Source organism: Panthera uncia (genome assembly GCF_023721935.1).
Source record: "Panthera uncia isolate 11264 chromosome A1 unlocalized genomic scaffold, Puncia_PCG_1.0 HiC_scaffold_17, whole genome shotgun sequence".
Classification (NCBI taxonomy): Eukaryota; Metazoa; Chordata; class Mammalia; order Carnivora; family Felidae; genus Panthera; species Panthera uncia.
Genome location: NW_026057577.1, coordinates 59,640,910 through 59,655,179, shown reverse-complemented (window position 1 = coordinate 59,655,179; position 14,270 = coordinate 59,640,910). Strand labels below are relative to the sequence as shown.

General features: G+C 41.2%; 1 protein-coding gene across 1 annotated transcript in view; it reads right to left on the bottom strand.

Annotated features, from left to right (window-relative positions):
* The window catches only part of RASGRF2 (Ras protein specific guanine nucleotide releasing factor 2), a 223,728-nt gene extending 214,878 nt beyond the window's left edge, over positions 1-8,850 (bottom strand). The window contains exon 1 of the mRNA XM_049648890.1: positions 8,203-8,850. Within this exon, the coding sequence (XP_049504847.1) occupies positions 8,203-8,490 (288 nt within the window). The 5' untranslated portion in view covers positions 8,491-8,850. The remainder of the gene's footprint in view (positions 1-8,202) is intronic.
* Between the last annotated feature and the right edge of the window lie 5,420 nt (positions 8,851-14,270).

The window sequence follows — 14,270 nt, the reverse complement described above, 5'->3', positions numbered from 1 at the left end:
TGCCTGACAACAACCTGATGACGTAGGTACTGTCATGATGCTCGTCTTCAGGCAGGGACCAGGCTTAGAAAGAGACATTGCTCAAGATCACATATAGGTGAGTAGCTAAGTTGAGACAGAAACCCTGGCAATTTCACTCTTGAACCGAGCCATACACAATACTACCATCGGACTTGGAAACTGATAAACCTAAAGTTAAAAGAAAGCAAATTCCTATCAGATGTGAACAGCCTCCTATACCTACACATCATTGACATGGTCTCGGCATGGCTTCCGTGAGGAATTCGGATGCTACTTTCATGAAGAGCCGTAGACCAGGTTACCACCTCCACATTCCTGCATTGCTATTCCCAGGAAACCTCTTAGCTTTCCAATCTTCCCTCTATTGGACAGCACTAACCCCTCTGTTTACATTAGTCACACAAATGGCACGGGCTCATAAATACAGCTCAGGAAATGAATCAGGCATTGTCTAAATTAAATCAGACCAATGACAAAATAAAACATTTCAGGAATCTGAAAAGAATGCAAAGTACCAGCAACCAGAGTCCCTCGGACTCCTGCTGTTTGTATCATCATGGGTCTCATGCAATGTCACATTGGGGAGTATGGGAAGAGCTAATAAAAGAAACTGTGGCCTACATTTAAGAAAAATACAGCACTAAAGGATCGATAAATTTTATTTTGAAGCATAGCTGTTTTAATGCCATTTTATCTGTCTGTGTCTTCTCAGATCTTCCGAGAATTCTAACTTTCATTAACTGACTCTACTCTGATGCTGTAAAGTAGACTTTATAGGACTCCCCAACTTTCTCATGTCTTTCTTTATAGTTCAAAAAGAAAACAAACACGATTGAAATAAACACTGATCAACTCAAACGTGTGTGTGTGTGTGTGTGTGTGTGTGTGTGTGTGTGCGCCTTTCTGCCTTTTCCTTAAAAGTATATCTGGGGCGTTTGGCATTATTGTGAGGAGTTTTAGGAAAAATGATTTGCGTCTTTATTTTTCCTTGAATCATAAGTTTTTCACCTTCAAATGTCCCCTCTCAGCAGGCAAAGACAGTTTTGCTACTATTCTTCCTTTCTGATCTTCTACTCTTAATAAACTTCTGCTTGTGGCTCCTTTTCTGTCCACCTCTTCATTCTTTGAAGCTGTGAGACAATGAACTCCAGATACTGAGGTAAAAAGTCCTGCAACGTTTCTTTGGGGGCTCACCTAAGATATCAATGTCTTCTAACTAAGCCGTCGCATATGCAAGAAAAATAAGACGTCCAAGAAAATTTTGCTAGCCCAGATGTTCCAAACACCTCCCCATTATATCGGACCTCTGGATTGACCTTAGAACCTGCTCTGACTGCCCCCTTCAGCAGGAAGCAGTTAAGATCAGTCCTTGTCCCAATTCCTAATGGCAGTTAGAGTCACATGTTCGGAGGGGTGGGGGGGGGGGGAATATGATAGGAAAAGACAGGATTCAGTAGGCAGAAAGGAAAAGGTTAGGACCTGAGGTCTCTGGATGGGGAAAGCACGTACTTTGGAAGAATGCTGGGAGCATCTGAGCATAGCAAACCCCCTCGGGCTTAAGGTTCCTCTTAAGAATGTAACAGACACCACCTACTCCCCCCTCAGGTTCCCTTCAGGAATTTGACAAAAGTCTTACCATGTATGACCCACAAGGAACATTTGGCCATAGACCACCCCTATTAAACCCCTAGGGTCAACCAAAACCCTAACAAACAAAGTCCCTGGTCTGTAGTCGGCGAGCATTCACTTTCGAACGCCCCCTCTCTGTAAAGAGAGCTTTCATACCATTCTTCCTTTCTGATCTTATACTCTTAATAAACTTTTGCCTGCTGCTCAAAAAAAAAATTAATTTTTTCAAGTGCCAGTAAAAAGGAAAAGTGAGAATATGTGCTTTCTGCACCTCTGGTCCACCTACTGATACCAATGTTTTCTCAAAGAAAAAAAGAAAAAAGAAAGAAAATTCTGCTACTGTTTTTTTCTAAACAGACACACTATCATGTTTGGCAGAAAAGCTAAAATATACGCTTTGGGCAAAAAAGCTAAAATATACGCTTTGGTGGAGCCAAAATCATGTATTTATAACTTCACAATCGGTTCGTATTTGAAAATTATACCAACTGAAGTATAACAAATAATTTTGGAATAATGGTAAATTTTAGAATAATGACCAAATATTATAAAATAAACAAATGTTTGTGACAGTACTATATTGATACCTAACAAGTATCATTTTCTAGTTTCACTTAAATATTAACTAATATTTTACTATACACAGTTTTAAATTAAGGTAAGCTTATTTCAAAGAGGAATTCATATAGTGACTAATGAAACAGAATATTTATATAGTCCTGAAAAATAAAACTCCTTAACTTGTAGACAGATTGAATTTACAATTCACATCCTAAAATGTTAATGATATAAATAAAAATCTGTAAACTCCAAAATATGTAACTGCATAACAAATGTTTCATATTTAATGATAGAAGATAACAAACCCAATAAACACACACACATAAGTACATATATCCCTTTCTTATAATACAAATGAACAGGCATGAAAACACAAAGCTAGTTTAAAAGTGTAAAAATTGGGACTTAAGATCTAGTAAGCAAAGCCAAATTGTTTGTCAACCTGTCTTCTTTCATTACAAAATAATCTTAAGGACTAGGTTTTCCTATTCTACAAAATTAAAATTACATTGACCGAAGCATGCATATTTACTGAAAAACATGGACAAAATCACCTTAAACATATCTGCATTAAACACACAGCAATATCAATTGTTTTAACCAACTATTAACATTTGCTTGCTAAAACCAGAAACGTGGTTATTACACATGCTCTACAATTTATCATCACCCAGTGAAAGGAAAATATCTCTATTTTTTAATTCCCAAAGAAATCAAATTATGTTACAATAATATAAATAGTAAGGTTTAGTGTAACCAAAATTAAAATAACTACATGTTGCTAATCCATAGAATTTTTCTTCATTTAAGTTTAAATGAAAGAATGATTACAAAGTTTAAGCAACAAATCATTTCTCCTCCTTAAATTACGTTTTAAAACTTTTTATAACATTTAGTAAATATTTTTATCCCATTTCCCTTCATTTATGTTCAAGAAGCAAAGGTTGAAAAGAAAATATTGAGCTGGTTATTATGCATCAATTAAACAACATGAACTAGACCTAAACTCCACCATCCACACTCCCCACCCTCCACAAGTATTTCAGGGCTTGCGTACAGCTCTGCCTAATTCCATAAAACGATTAAAATCCTCTGCTTGTGGTCAAGTTAGGAAGGCTAAAATGACTGGTTAGTAATGAGGTGACAGGGGAAATCACATAACCTTTAATCCCTTTAAAATTAAATCAACATGTTTAATTCAGCACAAATATGACAAGTATCTACTACTTTAAACCTCCAGAACTACGGAGATCTTTTAGACCAAAAACAACTGACATCAGGGTGAATGGAACACTTAACATTACCAGAAAAATAAGAATAAATGCCGCTTTGCTCCTATATGTCTTGCCTGCTAATAAGCAAGACACATACAGTTACTTAGATGAACCAGACTAACCGGATATGCACTTTCACTTAAGTGCAAATATTTTTACAGATCCCCTATTGAAGGAAATGAATGCCATGCAAAATTGTTTGTTTAAAATTTAAAATTATTTGTTTAAACATAAATCTCATTTTTCTTTGAAAATGCAATGGTCTGCAATTATATTTCTCAAGAATCACAACTGCCCTTTAGTTTTTAAAGGGAAATAAGAATAAACAAAACAGTGATTCACATACTACAATCCCAACCCCCATCCCACTCAGATTTTAAATTTCTTGAAGCTCAATCTATTTAAAAAGCTTCCTTACTAAGGCACTCCTCGAGATGATTCAATCTTCATACCTGGAGCTGGACTTGGATCATCTCTATATCCCAAAAATGCTGTAAGTCTCAGTGTTAGCATAGGTAAAAACGAATAAAACATTACCAATCTCCAAGAGCTGAAGTGAGGTTCAAATGAGATGTGATAATGGAGACTTACACAGAGCCTGGCACATAGAAGGTACTTACTAAACTCAAATTCCCATTCCCCTTGAACGCCTTTACCTAGAACGAAAAGTTTTTCATTTTACATAAATGGAGATTTTTTTTTAAAGAAATAAGTACCACCAACACACATTTGCAAGAAAAGGAACACTATTTGCAATTTTTTTTTTTTTTGGCTGAATTCATCTTAATTATATCACCATAACTAAAAGTACCTAAGAAGTAGCCGCTATGGAGGGGCGCCTGGGTGGCTTAGTCGGTTGGGTGTCATGACTCAGGTCATGATCTCGCGGTCACGATCTCGTGGTTCTTGGTTTGAGCCCTGCAAAGGGCTCTGTGGTGACAGCTCAGAGCCTGGAACCTGCTTTGGGTTCTGTGTCTCCCTCTCTCTCTTTACCCCTCCCCTGCTCATCCTATGTCTCTATCTCTCTCCCTCTATCTCTCAAAAATAAATAAACATAAAACAAAACAAAAGTAGCCACTAAGGGAACTTGATATGAAAGTTTTGCAATCAATCTCCTAAGAACCTACCAAAGTGAAATCTTTGGGACACTCCTGAAAAAAATGGAGCAAGGCAAATATTCCTTCAACATAGGCACATTTGTAAAGTGAAAAACACCTTTGTTTTTTCTTCTTAACTGGAAGCAGTTTAAAAAAAAACACTTTAACAGTGGTTTAAAATAAAAACCTTAATTTTTTCTTTCATCAACCAACTTCCTTTGAATTATTTAGAAGCAAACCAGTGAGTGTTTTCTTCTTATGACTTACCTTAAAACACAATTAAACAGAATTTAAGAATCATTTGAAGGATAAGTACCATTTAAACTGACAAGAATGATTATAGGCATTTTATAGCAAAAACTGCATTAACTATAGTAACTGTCAATGACATTACATCGCCCTCCAATGTAAATAAGAATGTCTCTGTTCTTTTTTTTTTTCTTTTTTTTTCAACGTTTATTTATTTTTGAGACAGAGAGAGACAGAGCATGAATGGGGGAGGGTCAAAGAGAGGGAGACACAGAATCCGAAACAGGCTCCAGGCTCCGAGCTGTAAGCACAGAGCCCGACGCGGGGCTCGAACTCACGGACTATGAGATCATGACCTGAGCCAAAGTCGGCCGCTTAACCGACTGAGCCACCCAGGTGTCCCTAGAATGTCTCTGTTCTAGCGATGATGTTGGTTTGCACATCTGCTAACCTATTAGAATGTCCACTTTGATCACGTGCTTGTCCTTAGCTTCTCAGATTTAGTATTTATTACTGAGAATGGTAATCTTTAAATCTTATGAAATAGTCTGTCACATCCTCTACACAGCAAAAGCTCACGCTGCTGTTACAACATTAGAAACAGGAGATACCATTATTGAAAGGCAACTTGAAATCTTCTTAGCCCAACTCTTAATTTCTAAATATTAAGAAACAAATTTCATTCACAGAAAGAAAAAAAAAAACACAGAGGAACTGTTAAGAAATTTGCATACGGAGGTCACAGCAACATGGTGGAGGAAAACCACTCTGCCTCCCAAAATTTCATTTTAAGCCCTGATCTTCAACTATGTGTATGGGTTTGACAGAGACATTTATTCGGAAAGCTCCCGAAGGATATTTGGAGATGCAAACCTTAAGACAGTCCCTGTTCAGTGCCTCAACTTCGCCAGTTTCAAGTCTAGGTGCTTGAGAAGATGGGAGCACACAGCAACATAAATTAACTGAAAGGGAACCCAGTGCATAAACTATAAGCTTAAGGTAGAAGGTTTCTTTTTGTTTCCTATCTTTGCAATTTCTTCTTAATTCTTCAAACACACCCAGACAGGCAGTACTACAGAAAAGCATCAACCTGCTAAACTGACCTAAGTCAGGCAGGCATGGCTAACAGAAGACACAATTTGACAGATTTCCCAATCCAACTTCTGTGTACCTCAGGTGTCTTCACATGGACCAAAGGTTCTCATTTCTATCCTCTTAAAGATGTACAGAATGAGTGAGAAATACTCATAACTTGTATGACAACAGAATTTTTTTTTTACTAGGATGACTTGCTTAGGATTTCCATTAGAAAGTGGCATAAAAGTCAAACTATTTGGAGATTACCTTTATTTATTAAAGTGTGGTATAAAGAAAACTGTCCAGAAGAGGACAGTACAGATATTTTCCAAGTAGAAAAATACTGGTTTTCATATAACGTTAACTGGTCAGCCAGCCAGACAAGTTCCAACAAGTAACATCTTACCACCCCCAACTCAAAAAAAGAAAAAAGTATTGGCTAGCTCCTGATATTAGTATAAATACAAAGAGAAAACCTAATTTGGAATTAAGTCCTAATTTGGAATAAGTCAATGATATATTCAGGGTATTTTATTTCACACATAATAACATTTAAGAATCTAGGGTAGCTCAGTCGGTTAGGCGTCCATCACTGGCTCAGGTCATGATCTCGAAGTTCCTGGGTGCAAGCCCCCTGTGGGGCTCTGTGCTGACAGTTTAAGGCCTGGAGCCTGCTTTAGATTCTATGTCTCACTCTCTCTCTCTTCCCCTCCCCCACTCATGCTCTGTGTGTGCCTCTCTCTCTCTCTCTCTCTCTCTCTCTCTCCCTCAAAAATAAATAAACATTAAAAAAAAAGAAAAAGAACCTATTAGTTATGGCTCCGGTGGGGCCTTGGAACACATACCTTTTTTTAAAAAAAATCTCACCAACAGAAAAAAAAATAGATACTGAAACAAATCTGTTTCCTCAAAACCCTTTTCCTTCTCTTAATTTAAATTAAAAAATGTAGAACTTGAAACTTCAACTTATATTTCCAGTATCTACATCTACAAAATAGGAAATCAGTTTTTCAAAAAACCCTCACCATGTCCCCAAAAACCAAAGAGGATATTTTTTAAATTTCAGATTTATATGCGCTATAACAAGTTTAATCAAATAAGTCTGTTAATGATTTATAGTGAAACCGAAGTGGGGGGAAAAAAAAAACTCCTGGTTAATCTAGTTTGAACTCCTCTTAATTTTACACATTGTTTTATAAGCCTCAGGGGTTATGCAGGCATCTTACTCATCATCCCATCGCTAGCGCCTCCCACAGCCACTCTCTTGCGGGAGAAGCTGTTTGGTCTAACTTGCTGGGAAAATTCAGCTGCGAAACATTTTTATGCAACAGCGAAAACAATCGGCCTCTTTTTTTCAAGGTGGAGATCTAGAAGCGAAGTGAGAACGTTTGAGACCATAAAATTAGTCTGCTCTAACTTTAATAACCAAATGGTGATTGAAAAAAAAATACAAATTTCGTATTTGCAGGAATGGGGGGGGGGGAGGGCAGGAGGTACTAAACCTAGAGGGGCTTTTGTCCTCCCCGAGTGCGAACACAGCAAAACTAATAAAATTATGACCCGGAATAAAAAGGTCACATTTATTTTCAAAGCATTCATTTAAAAGTACAGAGAAGCATTCTTTAAAAATGCCCACATGTTTAAACGTAGCAGGAATGTGGCTAGCAAATACTAATCCTGAGGGAAATGGATTCACATTTACCTTCATAATTAGACCCAGCAGGTCAAATGTTAGCAAGGTAAACGGACATAAACCACAAAAACAGATTGAAAACGGCCAACAGAAAGTTCCTGTCCTTTCCTGGGAGCCCCCGTTTCTTCCTTACACAACCAGCCATCAAACATGTGCAGGCAAAAAAAAAAAAAAAAAAAAAAAAAAAAAAAAAAACCAGACCTACACGCACCAGCCGGGTAAGGGAGAAACCAAACTTTCCCAAATAAGTTAGTTCCGTCTTGCCAATCTAAATCCAACAGGTGTCAACCCACGTCACCACAGAAAATCCTTCCGAACAAGGTCTAGCGAAGCAACGGATGGTTCGCAATGAAAAGAGCCGACCTCTTTCAGAGTCGCGAAAGAAACAAAGCGGGGCCTCAGTACCGATTACAAGGAGGTGGGGGAGAAAAGGGGATGGAGATGGGGAGGCGCGTGCTGATGTCCTGCCCCCGACACCGCAGGGGAACCTAGGATCTCGGAGCACGGTTCCCGCGTTCTGTCGAGCCCTAGACCTCGAGGGTTGGAACAGGGAGTTCCACGGCGGGAGGGAGGGAGACAGAGGAAGAAGGGCGGATGGTACCTGCTTGTCCAGCGCGTCCCGGGCGCCGGCCGGCCCGACCCCGGCCCTGGGCGGCGCGGGCGTCCGCTCGCAGCTGCAGCCCTCCAGGAGATACATGCCCGCCGGGCGGCCGCTCTGCTCGCCCTCGAAGTAGAAGAGCACATTCTGGTAGAGAGCGAACCACTTCTCGTGCCAGCGGCTCGCCTCGGCAGCCTTCTTGCTCAGGAAGCCGCGCTTGGTGCCCTCCTTTCGGGCCAGGAAGGCCAGGTACAGGGCGTGCCCCTCGTTGTAGCGCACGCTCTTCTGCATGTTGAGGGCGCGGGGGGCTCACCGCTGCTTCGAAGCCATCTCTCGGCCAACTCGCCCCAGGGCGCGCCCGCTCCGGTCCGGGCCGGCGAAGGGCGCCCCCTTGCCTGACGCCGAGCGCAGGGCACCCCGCCGCCCTTCGAGGCGTGGCGCCTCGCGGATCCGAGGGGCTCCCGGCTGCGGCCAGGGCACGTTCTCGACCGCGACCGCCGCCCTCCTGGCCGAGCGAAGCCCGGGGAGCCCCCGACGCCCGCGCGGAAAAGTGGCCCCGAGAGGGCGCCCGGACCCGTCTCCGCTTCGCCCGAAGTTGCGGGAGCCGGAGCCCCGCGGCGGTCTGGGGCGGCGCGACGCGCGGCAGCCCGAGGAGGACTGTCCTCGGGCAACTGGCTCCGGGAAACAGAAGGTAAAACGTCACGTGGGAGATCAGCTGTAATCGGCTTGGAGACCGATTTAAAGGGCAAAGTCGGCGCGGCGGCGGTGACGGCGGCGCAGCCCGCTCGCCCAGGCGCGCGCAGTGCCTCCCTCGCCGGGCTGGCCGGCTGCTGCCTCTGTTTCCGCGCCGCGATGGGGCGGAAAGCCGGGAGGTGCAGGCGCGCGGCGGCAGCACTCACCCGCTCACACGCGCGCCCGCACGCCCAGACGAGTATATACACTCACATGCACACAACACACTGACACAACGTGCAGGTCGAAACACAACGCTCGCATTTTCACAATTACACCCTCACAGGACGTTCACAGTCATACAAACAAGAATACACATACACACAAATACACAGTCGTAAACTCAGTCACACTCCTACACACACAATACTTCCACAGAAAATTATGCAATCATATAAAAACAAATACAACCACAATGAGCACTTCACACAAAAATACAAACTTGCTTGCATGCAATTACACACTTACCCGGGCAACTACATACGTGCACACACTTATACACTCACCCAAACACACGCATTTACCACACAAACCAACCATATACTTATATACACACTCGCCCAAACTCACACACAAAATGGACATATACACATATCATACACACACTCATAGCATTACACATAAATACACGTGCGCAACTTATTTATACTCATACATTCACAGTAATACACACACATATCATCATACACAAATACACACAGGGAGCAAACTCAAAACACATTCACTCAAAAAAACATACGCAAACATACTCATACACAAACACTCAGAAGCATACAAATATACATTCGTGCAAATTCACACTTTCACAAACCCATTCACACAAACTCACAACTCACCTGCACATCCATACACTCACACTCAGCCATCCATGCATTTCCATAGCCGTAGGTGGAGTCACAGGGTGGCTTTACATAATGGACAACCTTGACGTTTCCTCTTGCACTTGCATTGTTGTATTTAAAACCGGAGGAGAAGGTTAATGAGGGCGACCCCCTGTTCCTAGATGCTGTTGGTCCCTTCTCAATGCCTGTGATTTCTCAGGATTAAGATGAAAGAAACTAAATTTTAAGCAGAGTTTTCAACCAGAAAAAAATACCCAAACAAGGGAGACTTGCTGAGCCCTGCCAGAATGTCTCCAGAAGTCATGCTGTCTTAGATTCACTAGATACCCTAGCTGGGACTGGAATGCATTTGATTAACAAATCTCACAAGTACGACCAGACAACTGAGACCCCTATTATAAAATGTAAGTGGAAAAGAAATAACGTGCCCAGCAGCTGCAGAAGAAAGCTAGTGAAAGCCCCAGGGAGTGCCAGTATTTGATTCTACTATACATACTTTTTATCCCCATTAGTCACTTATCATAAAAATAGTTTGCCATGAAGTGTTTATTGTTAAAATTTTTTTTTAATAAAATAAAACCCTTTCCACACCATGAATCTGCAACAATACACCTGCCTTGTGTCACAAGTTGTGTGTTCATAAATTGATGGCCCAGGGGTTCTGCCTGTTCCATAAGTGCTGTTTTTGCAGAATATTTTAACTCTGCCTCACTGAGCAGCTGAGTGTTTTTTCCATTTTACCTAAAAACAAAAACAAAACACTTTCACTATTAAAAATTATACAATAGAGAAATTGCCATTTCAATTTACAGTGTGAGAGCAGTGGTCATTTCTCTTTGCACATTTTTAAATGTCTTAGCGACAGTGCTGTGCTAATTTGGGTTTCACCCAGCTGGGAGCCTGCATTGTTCTTTAGAGCAGATATAGTACAGAAACAATAAATAAACATGGACATTTATTCTAGATGAGGAGGAGATGGCAAATGCCTCAGGAGGCCTTTTATTTCCTTCTCTGTGGTCCAGTCCCAGGTCTGAGAATCAAGAGTTGATACCTGTGTAGCTGATGGGCCCCATTGTTGAGTGGAAACCATTAGTGTGTGAACTCAGTACAAAAACAATTTGCAATGAGTATTCAAACCTTCTAGCCACTTGTGGTTTTTCTCCAGATGTGAAACACTCTTTTCCTAATAAACAATGTCTCTGGTGTGGAGGCTAATTTCAGTACTAACTGATCTTTTCTTTCTACTCAAATGTCCTTTGGATTTGAACCACACGAAGTATTCACCTCAGCCTCTTGTCTGTCATCACTTCCTACCCTGTAAGATGTTGTAGCTGTCATGGCCCCCCTGACAGTGACAGAAGGGAGCTCTGGCTTCCTCTGAAATTTGGCTCCGTGATCTTTGTTGGTTTTAATTATGGAAATTCACTGTGAGAAAAATTGATTGATTGATCACCTGTTTCTGTCCTCAAACTTAGGTGATGTAGAAGATACAGAGAAAAGACAGTGCTCTAGTCCTGGTGTGCTCAGTCTATTAGGAATAGGAATTAATGTTTAGATGTTTCTCACTTGCCTATCTGCTTCTTCAAGACAGGGCTATAATCCCAGAAGCACCCAGTAGGAGAGCTTATATGCACCTGGCACACAAGTCATTATTACAAAAAGTTATTACAGTAACTATTTCCTAAATTAATATACTATTTGGCCACTGAATTGTTAGAGGGCACACACATTTGCAAATATTAGATCATTTTGCAAGACTGAATGGAAACAACCAGAAATCCCAGGACAATCTAGAGAAGAAGTATCCTGTGGGGTCTGATGGGCATTGGTGGGCCTTTAGCCTCCTTCATTCATAAGGAAACTGCTTCCCTGGAATGATGCCATCTTGAAACACCAAGGGTCAGGAGGTTATGTAAATGAGGATGCTTTTTCCCCAGCTGATCAAACAGGTTGGCTAAAGGGACTATGTTCCAAGTGGGTGGGAGCAAAGCTCTTCTGTGAATTCATTGTTTTTCCCTCTTGCATTTTATGGACTCTTTCCCCGAAAAGGTCAGTTTAAGTTGATTTTCAAGGGCAACAAAGCATTTCTCACTGATGACAGTGAAAGGGTCTTTTTTTTTTTTTTTTTGCCTTTTCTAGGCAAGGTATAAGAAAAAAATTAGCAATTAACTGCCATATCTGGAATAAGTTCCCTTCCTCTATTATTTGTAGAGGGAGAAGTTATCCAGATAATTTGGCAAAAAAAGGGAAAGAGGGAGGACAATTTTTATCTGATGTCCAAAAACTATTCAGTTTGGGAGGCAGGGAGCTGATTTCCACAAATGTAGAATGTATTCTATAGCTTTTCAAAGTCTCTAAATCATACATGTGATGACACTCCAGGAGAGGGCCCTGGGAGCAAACTACCATTCAGAGATTAGGAAGAGGAGGAGGACAGCAGGAAAAAAAAAAAGTGAACAAACAGCAGGCAGGGAGGGAGGGCCTGCAGAGTGTGGTGTCCCAGAAGCCAAATGAAGAAAGTATTTGAGGAAAGAGCGAGTGAGCTTGTCAAGTTCCCACAACTGGTGGTATAAGCCCTTGAGTCCACATCTTGCAATTGTTACTGCCTGTCCAAATGGTCACACAATGAAGCTAAATGACTGCTTAGGCAACGAATCCCTTTATCCTGCTGAACTGCACAAAAGCCCCTGAGCAAATTTCTTGGTAGCTCTGTAACATCATTCTAGACGTGCTATAGTTGCAGATGGTGTAGGCGCAAGCTGTATACCTTGGGGGCAGAAGTAGAAAAGGAGTAGGGGAGGCTGTGGGAGTGATGTGAAGACCATACCAATTTTCTGCCTCCTAGGAGTTAGAGACTTGGATTCTGTTTAGGCGCAGAAACTGTTCCTTCAAGAGAACTCCTGGAATAGGTGCCCTTAGTTCAGAAATATAAAGCAAATACCTTTTCACTCTGGGAGAAAACTGAAAGGATCTGAATGCAAGTATTTTGGCTCAGAAGCTCAGTATTTTTTCGTAATACACATTATTGTGTGCATAACTACTCTGACATCTCTTTTTCTTCTGGCAGGAACTGGCTAGATGTATAGATGAAAGCACTAGTCCTTCTTCCTAGCATGGAGAAGACTTCCTAACATGGAGAAGACTTCCTAGCATGGAAAAGACCCTTAGGTTTTGGCCTAAGGGATGATGAGCAAGGAGCTGAAGGGCACCTCCTTGTAGGTCTGGTCATGATCATCTCTGCTCTTTCTCCTTATAGTTGGTAAGAGTAAAGACCACATGTTGAAGTCAGCAGAGCTACAAGACAGGAGCAGCCAAGGTCCTGGAGTCATTGGCTGGCTGAGTGCCAGGGGGAGTATAACCCAAGTGATGATATAACATAAGCAAAACATAAACTTTTGTGGTGTTAAATCCCTGAGATACTGGGTTTCTTATTACATTTTCTAGTGTTAATTTCCTGACTGTTACACTTCTCCATGGATTTAAACTGCACACTATACTACAAACTGTTCTTTGTACTTTTTAAAACCAGGCTTATTGTGGGGCGCCTGGGTGGCGTAGTCGGTTAAGCGTCCGACTTCAGCCAGGTCACGATCTCGCGGTCCGTGAGTTCGAGCCCCGCGTCAGGCTCTGGGCTGATGGCTCGGAGCCTGGAGCCTGTTTCCGATTCTGTGTCTCCCTCTCTCTCTGCCCCTCCCCCGTTCATGCTCTGTCTCTCTCTGTCCCAAAAATAAATAAAAAATGTTGAAAGAAAAAAAAAATTAAAAAAAAAAAAAACACCAGGCTTATTGTGATTATGATTGACTTACAATTAACTGCACAGATTTAAAGAACACTATTTGATAAGTTTTGACATATTTGTATACCCATGAACTATGGCCACAGTCAATATAGCAAACATCTCTATCTCCCTTTGGAGTCTCCTCATTCCTCTTTGAAATCCCTCCCCTCCTATTTCTCCTTGCCCTCCTACCCCCATACAACCACTCGTCCATTTTGTCACTGTGAGTCAGTTTGCTTTTCCTAGAAGCCTATATAAATGTACTGATGTACTCTTTTTATCTAGCATCTTTCACTTCGCATAATGATTTTGGATTCATCTATTTTGATGAGTGTTATCAATAGCTTGTTCCTTTTCATTGCTGAATAGTATTTTAATAATAGCACTGAGGGGATAAACAGTGGGTAAACACATTTGTTTATCCATTTTTCTGTAGATGAACATCTGGGTTGTCTTTTGGATTGATCCAAGGACATTAAGATTTTCTCTTGTGTTTTCTTTTAGAATTTTTCTGGTGTTAGTTCTTACATTTAGCCCTATCCGTTTACACTATCCTAATCCAATGGTATAGGGTATGAGTTGTGGTTCATATTTTTGCATATGGCTATCCAACTGTTCTAGCACCATTTCTTAAAAAAAATATTCTTTCCCTATGGAATTGCCTTGGCATCCTTGTTAAAAATCAATTGGCTATACATATGTGAGTCTATTTCTGGACT